We start from the raw sequence: 8,146 nt of genomic DNA, 5'->3' as shown, positions 1-8,146 counted from the left end.
CGGCGGCGCGTGGGGGCACAGCAATACTCTCAAGTTTCGACATCCAACCGAAAAAACAAAACAATAGTTTTCAATAAAACGATGTATTGACAAGGGCAATCCATCCACACAAGAGTAGTGTGCTTGAGAGTTCTGACCAGTAACTAAACACGCTCGTGTGATTTAAAGTTTCACCATGATTAGATTTAACACAGTTTTCACTTTGGTTGATTTCATAACAAAGAAATCACAGACCAGTGGACTGAATATTTTGCCAATAGAATTATAATTGAAGACAAGGGATGAACACATTACCATAACAATTACCTCGTCAAAGAGTAGAACCCTTCATGCTCAAAGTCTTGCCAACTCTGGCCCACCTCCTCCACTGGCAACAACTGCTTGGTTATCGGAGTCTCTAACTCCTTTGCTCACCTCGTCCTTACAGGCATCAAGTTCTGCACTTGCATCAGAAGGGTTCTGCACACAATGTTTCTGAAGCCATCTATCAGTTTCCCATAGAACATGCATGATGCTCTCTCGTGCAGCGTACCCATGGCTCTCAAAGGGTAGAATGACCAGGCGACAAAGGGCACCAAGACCTTTCAGAGCATTAAAGAAACGATCTGACTGCATCATGTGAAAATGCAAGATAAGCAGCAAGTAAACAAGATGGGAACACAAACTGAAGCTGGCAACAAACCACTAAACTGAGAAATCAACAGTTAAATATATGTATCAACCGGAAAGAATAAAAAGAATAGAATAATTTCTACAGATAGATAGTATGATTATGTTTAGGTAATTGGAACGGTAGGTTTAAACCATTAAATTTTCTTTTATAAATACCTGCATGGTTAGCGTTCCTGAATTATTGTCTTCTTCTCCATGGATAAGCAGTATTGGCTTTTTAATTTTATTTGCTGACATGAAAGGACTCATTTCAACATAAGTAGTAGTGGCCTCCCAAAGAGTTCTGTCCTCGTGCTATATCAATAAGATGAAAGAAAAAAGAAATCATCCAAAACTATGACAAAAATAGTGATCGTGGGAAGAAAAACATGCGAAGCACTGTTGTTGTTCAATTAGCAGCACGTAATAGAGGAGGGGGGGGGACTATTCTCTTACCTGAAAGCCAAAAGGTGTAAGTGTTCTGTTGTAAGCTCCAGAACGAGCAATTCCACAACAGAAAAGATGGGGGGCATGTGCCAAGAGGTTTGCAGTCATGAATGCACCATAGGAATGTCCTCCAACAGCAATTTTGTTGGGATGAGCAACCTTAAAATGTGCAACACCAAAACAACTGTCACTGTCACAGACTTATCCGGTGCTATGGAAATAATAGTCATACGAGGACAAGTGAAGAAATTTACTCCGTGCTGGATAACTTCCTCAACAGATGCCTCCACACTTGCAACCAGTTGCTCTACATATCTAGTCAACACATATAGTCAAGATTTAAAATTTTAGGGACTCTACATCATAGTTCATTTAGTGATACTTCCTATTACCTAAGAAGAAATTTAAAAACATGCTCCAAATAACAGAGAGCAACTGAAGAGTTAGCCCCTTGTTCAATATTGTGGATATTGCGGAAACTCATGAGTTAAGGGAAAAGGCATCATGCTAATGCTATCCTCTTCTTTCATGAACCATTTGCTTTATGTTAATATCCATGGAACCAGGATTAACATGTAACAAATGATTTGTTTCACTTGTTAGTTGTAACAACAATTTCATGAAAACATACTTGTATACCATTTACTGAAAGAGTTTGAGTTATGTGAATAATTAGCAATTCATGACAATAACTTGATGAGTACATGAAGAAAACCCACATAATCATATTCATATGAACTAGCAATAAAAACATAATTCAGTAAGATTTATATCAAATTACCTGTCATTTGCCTCCTCATCACCCTCACCAATAATAGGGATTGTTGGTCCAGATAAAATAGCAAACCTGCAAGATATGAAGATATTATAATAAGGTCCAGCATGTTCAAAGCACACAAGCAATGGTAAAGGTGAAGCAAAAATCAGCTGATAATGGAGACAGTATAAGCAACAAAACAAATGGTAACAAGAAATGGAGGGAAGAATTCATGCCTCCTAGCCAACCAAAGAAGAGCAGATGTTGGACCTATGCCAGCAAATTCATTAGGAGAACCACGAACTTGTCCTGCAGCATCTTTACTTTTAAATTCTCCAGGGTAAGACCAGACCAGACATGGAAGAGGGCCATCTTTTGACAAATCATAGCCTGGTGGCAGGTACAATGTTGCAGTGAGCTGAACCCCATCTTTTCTCTGGTACCTGATCATCTCTTTCTGCAATGATGCCAACTGTGGGTACGGGTGTGGAAAATTTGTAATCTGACATGCTTTCTTCTCTGGCCATTTCTGAATGAAATATTGCCTATTTTCTGTCTTTGACTCCTTGGAGGTCAATATTTGCAACCGATCAAGGAGTAAATCCCCTTCTTCGTAATCCAACATAAGAGCAACAACAGTTTCATAATACCTTTCCTTGTCACTCTCCCAGATTCGTTCTTTGCTGCCTGTATTTCTGAAAGAAACTGGTTTGGATTATCATGAGACCAATGAGAATTGGGGACTAGGTGAGGAACATGTGTTGAAATGTTCTTCTCCAAAATACTCACATGTCAAACAGATCAAGGAAGGGGATGTTCCCTTCAGGCGTAGCACCACTTCCCTTCAGTAAAACATAAGTGCCTTCATCATTTTCCTTCTTTATCTTTGCAATCACATAAGTTCCAGCAGGAGTCCTCCTCAACATGGGAGAGCCAGGATCAGAGTACACATCTTCTGATGACCGATCAAATAGTATTCTTGGACTCGCATCTTTTGAACCAGGAGATATCACCCAGGTTCTTGTTCGCCTTGTCTTGTACCATGATTCATCAACTAGTGCTAGTGAATCATCACACCAATAGATCCCACTATGAAGGAAGGGGAAAGAAAAAAAAAATTAAAGAACAACCTCTGTTTATTCATGAAAAAATAATGCTTAATTAAATAAAAAATACATTTCTCTTAAACAATTTTATTTGTTGTTTTTCATGCAAATGTCTATTATTATAATTTTTTAATAAATAAAACATGGATTCAAAGTTATTAAACTCAAATATAGTCATGACCTAGGTTATGAAATTGACGGATTAACCTGGTTTAACCTTGATCTATCCTAAATGTTATCATTTTAATTTTTTTGTAAAAAAATATTATATTCATATCATTTCTAAAATATTTAAAAAAATATATCAAGCTAGGATTTTGCCAGGTCTACCACTTGGTAGGTGCAATTGTCAAGTTGATTAGGCCATATTAAATTTAAATTAACTCTGACATGATTTGCTTTGAAACTCAGACTGGTCCAGCAACCAACCGAGTCAATGGGATCACCATGTTGACTCACTAGGATTGATTGAATTTAATAACATCACTGAAAAGTTCCTCATGGAAACATAACAACTTACTAGTGAACATGTGCTATTGATAATGATATAGCATAGATAACAAATGTGAAAGCAGTACCTCATTTAGTAAGAGATTTTAGTGAAAAAGTCTTAGCATATGTTGCATGTCTTCCAAGATAACCCACACCGACCTAAAGGGTGATTAAACAATTTGTTATTATCCATTTTTAATATAAGTCACACTCATGTCTTTGCATAACCCTCCTACGCAACCGATGCATGTATTCAACAGATATTACAAAAATTTGGAAATTTAGGAATCAAACATGTGCTTGAGAGAGGCAACTGAACATGTACATGCATTCCTGCCAGAAAGCAAATTTATTAAACCCAAATAGAGTCATGACCCAGGTTATGAAATCGGCGGATTAACCTGGTTTAACCTTGATTTATCCTAAATATCATCATTTTAATTTTTTTTGTAAAAAAATGTTATATTGATGTCATTTCTAAAATATTAAAAAAAAATATATCAAGCTAGGATTTTGTCAGGTCGACCACTTGGCAGGTGCAACTGCGAAGTTAATTAGACCATATTAAATTAACTCTGACATGATTTGCTTTGAAACTTTCAGCAACCGAGTCAATGGGATCATCAAAGGGATCAAACATGTGCTTGAGAGAAGGCAACTGAACATGTACATGCATTCCTGCATGTCTCTTTTTGTTGACCTTGGGCATGTAATTAGAGCTTGACGCAAGATGAAAAAACATGTATATTGACAGAAGTGAATGCTAGTTCAGGCTAGTGTTAGACCTATCTTTGAGAATCCTGTGGTTGGTTATAGAATTTCTTAATGTCAGTAAGTCTGCAAGATTAAGGTCTTTCTACAGAGTATGAGAGTATCATTATCAAAACACATATAAAAGAAAGATCCAAAAGTTTCAAAATTATCGAGGCATTCACGATTTAAGAATCTGTTGCAAACTAGTTTTGCAAAGTAAGAAATCAACATGCAGATCATATCATACCCATAGCGAAGATCAAGTTTGTGCAAGATTTCTGGCTGTTCACCTTCCAATGGCTCAGCTGGCTGTGTATAAACTATATCTCTTGGAGAAACTTCAATTTTTGCATCACCTCCATCTTGTGTCTCTGCCCTAAAACGTCAACAAGAGTCAAGGGAAAAAAAAACGAATAAAAATAACAAGGACAAGCTGCTCCACATGCCACTACATAATGCTAAAAGTGTTCATTTATACTGTTAAGTAACTAGCGTCATGCACCTGTCATGTAATCCTGCCGGTTCCTACACAAGCACGGTGAAAAATTAGAATTTTCATTGTTATACCAGTAGAGTGTTGAAGGCTTGTCTGCTCTCCAATTGACGGCGCGCTTCCCCTTGCGCACACTGCTGATTGCAATGGGAATGTCCTCGGCTAGAGGCAAATCACAGAGTTCCCTCACAAATTTCCCATCAGTTGTCCATACTTCTACCTTTTTGGGAAATCTTCCACGCGGTACAATAAAAGAGTATGGTCTGTGAATAGAACTAATTAAAAGGTACTTTTGGTCAGGGGATGGATCCATGGATGTATATACAGCTGGAGGTCCAACTTCCTTCGCTGTCCCATCCAAAGAAGCCAGCACAAGTTGAGAGGTTGTGTAGTAGTCAAACAAGTCTTCATCATACTCATCCTTCAATAAGTCCTGAAATGTTCTAACTTGAACGACATTTTTTTGCTCATTAGATTGAATCTTTGGACCAGAGGGCACTGATGGTTTCTTTGGAGGATCTCCACGAGATGATGGAATGGTGCAGACCAATAGAGTAGAGTTATCCACCCATACAAAATTATCAAAAACAGCATTTAGGTAAACATCTGGTGACTGAAACAAAGGTCGAGCTTGCCCTGTTTCCACATTAGCAACCCATACTCTGAGTTTACTGCTGCTATTGTCCTCCTCGTCAAATCGGATGCTGAAGGCCAAATGCCTTCCATCAAGAGACCAGGTGACAAAATTGATCTTAGCACCATCTGGATATCCATGTATCTCTCTTTCAGGCCCTAGTATACCATCAGGCATTAACTGATGAATGCCAATACCAGTGTAGAATGACATCCGGCTCTTAGTATTACAATTCCCATCAATACGCAAACCAGCCAGCTTCTCCTCTGGTCTTGCTAGTTCTGCAAGTGGAGGTAATGATCTCCGCTTGAGAAAAAGTATTTTATCCTTTTGCGGTGATAATGACAACGCAGGGAGAGGCGGAGCATCAACAATGTCTTTTATCTCCGGTGGAGGAAGCTGATATTTACATGCCAATGCATCAACAATGTCTTTTATCTCCTGTGGAGGAAGCTGATATTTACATGCCAATGCTTCTACATTTATACAAATATAAAAAAAAAAATCACCGGTTAGAGTTATAATCATGCAAGTTTTTAAATAAAAAAAAATCACCAGTTAGAGTTATAATCATGCAAGTTTTTAAGACTTAACCATAACCCCCCCCCCCCCAACCAAAAAAAAAAAAACGAAAAAAACGAAAAAAGAAAAAGGACAAAAAGGAAAGACCGATCAGTTTCCTAGAAAGAGGAAACGTGCTTTAACATACACACATAGCTACTAATAAACTTGTTTGATATATTTAACTGGTCATCATCGCTTCCTTTTGCCTTGTGTTTTACCGAAGAATCTAGTCCAGTCTAGTCTAGCGAGCCGATACGATTAATTAGCAATAATAACCTCAAATTGCAAAAGGAAAAGTGAGAGTGAATGAGCACCTTCCTCTTCGGTGGTGGATGTGGATGAAACAGAGGCATTGGAGCGACTGCCAACATTTTCGGCTGCAATAGAGTTTACAGGCACAAGATTGCCGAGTCTACAAGGCATAGTTGAAATTGACTTGAACCTTTTAGAGTGATGAGTTCTCAGGTGGCCATGAGTTCGTACGGATGTTGTGAGTGAGGGAAGAGAGAACGGGGGGGAAGACAGGAAACTCAGACGATGATTGACTTTGGGAAGCTGCACCATTTGCCTTCCTATCCAATAAATGAAATTTCATAGTGCTCGTAGAATTAATTATTCGTATTTTATTATATATATATATATATATATATATGTAGAATTTTATATTCACGTAATTAGTTATATTCTCTCACACCGCAGTCTACAGGGCACCTTATTAACCTGACTCATATGGCACCGCCGTCAACTATAGAATTTGCCATAGACTAGGTAACTTCTCTTCAAACTATTCTTCAATTAGAGTAACTTGGTGCCTCGGTCTTCAAGAAAATAGTCATCTCGTCCCTCTAGTTTCTGATCATTTGAAGTCATTAAGGAAGTGTTTATAGGACAATGATGCACAGGACAAAATAATTTTTTTTATATAGATATTTGGTTAATTTTTATTTTATCTAATAAAAAAAATATTCTACTAAAAAAGATAGGACAAGTTAAATATTTTATGTAAGTGTTAATATAGTTAATCCAAGTTAATATAAAAATAAAAATTATTATTATCAAAATTTTAAAACATGATTCGTATATCAACCCGGGGTCAAGTCTGCATCACAAGTCAAGTTTATCATTGAACTGGGTCAATATAAAAATAAAAATAATTATAATTATAGTTTTAAAACTTGACTAGATAGTCGACTTAAGGCCAAACTCGGGTTACGAGTCGAATTGGTCATTGACCTAGGTTAACCTTAGGATAAAAAAATTATTATAATAGTTTTAAAACTCGAATTGAAAGTCGACTTAGGATCAGGCCTGATCAACTAGACTCGAGTCACATATTAGGTTGACTATTAATCTAGGTCCACGTAAGAATAAAAATGATTATTGCTATAGTTTTAAAACTCGACTCAGGAGTTGATATGGGACCAAATCCGAGTTATGGGTCAAGTTGACCTTTGACTTGGATCTATATAAAAATAAAAATAATTATTATCATAGTTTTAAAATCCTACTTAAAGGTTAAGGCTAGGCAAGGTTTATGAGTTGGGTTGACCATTGACTCGAGTCATTGTAATGATAAAAATAGTTTTAAAACCTAACTATGGGGTTGACCTGGGGCAAGGCCCAATTCATGGGTCGAGATAGTCAATTTGAGTTAAATCAAAACAGCATAAGAATAAAAATTGTTATTATTATAATTTTAAAATCCGATTCGATGGTCGATCCAGAATAAAACTCAATTTAAGAGTTAGAAGGGTCAACTCGAGTTGACCCAAATTAAAAAAAAAAATTAAATCAAAGCAACCTTATATTGACAAATAAATATATATAAAAAAGTTATTGGATTTTTTATCTATATTTTATCTCAGGTTAACAAGTTCATAAATTGACCTGAGTTTTTTACCAAGATTATTTTTTTTTTATTTTTTTCTTAAATCAAGATTTTTGTAGACTTCGTATCAATTGAGTATTATTTAGTATCTATCAAGTACAAAATAAGTTAAATTATCCAGTCCAATTTAAAGTACACTGAATATTGAATAAGATGGTTATTTGTTCATATTTAGTATACCAAACATTACATAGAAAAACTTGCAAAAAAAAAAACTTACAAAAAAAAATATAAGAGAAGAAGAAATTAAGCAAAAAAAAAAACTTACAAAAAAAAATATAAGAGAAGAAGAAATTAATGTGATGGTTGTGCATCTTATTAACAAACAAATTAATGAAAAGACTCAATGGTAAGTTAGTAT

General features: G+C 36.1%; 1 protein-coding gene across 2 annotated transcripts; it reads right to left on the bottom strand.

Moving 5' to 3' along the window:
* Window positions 1-29: 29 nt before the first annotated feature.
* LOC105137981 (probable glutamyl endopeptidase, chloroplastic) lies at window positions 30-6,504 on the bottom strand. 2 transcript variants are annotated; one of them, XM_011043948.1, is made up of 11 exons: window positions 6,212-6,504; window positions 4,774-5,755; window positions 4,454-4,582; window positions 2,645-2,944; window positions 2,092-2,550; window positions 1,880-1,945; window positions 1,353-1,413; window positions 1,108-1,257; window positions 829-966; window positions 290-609; window positions 30-152 (listed from the first exon to the last, which is right to left on the bottom strand). In XM_011043948.1, the coding sequence occupies exons 1-10, from the start codon at window positions 6,459-6,461 to the stop codon at window positions 334-336; spliced, it is 2,811 nt and encodes a 936-aa protein (XP_011042250.1). In that variant the 5' UTR covers window positions 6,462-6,504; the 3' UTR covers window positions 30-152; window positions 290-333. The 2 variants fall into 2 exon arrangements, with proteins under 2 accessions (XP_011042250.1, XP_011042249.1); XM_011043947.1 differs by having other exon boundaries at window positions 68-609.
* Between the last annotated feature and the right edge of the window lie 1,642 nt (window positions 6,505-8,146).

The sequence above is a fragment of the Populus euphratica genome, unplaced genomic scaffold (assembly GCF_000495115.2).
Source record: "Populus euphratica unplaced genomic scaffold, PopEup_1.0 scaffold173.1, whole genome shotgun sequence".
NCBI lineage: Eukaryota > Viridiplantae > Streptophyta > Magnoliopsida > Malpighiales > Salicaceae > Populus > Populus euphratica.
Note: the sequence above shows the minus strand (reverse complement) of the source record. Positions and strands in the feature narration are given on the sequence as shown.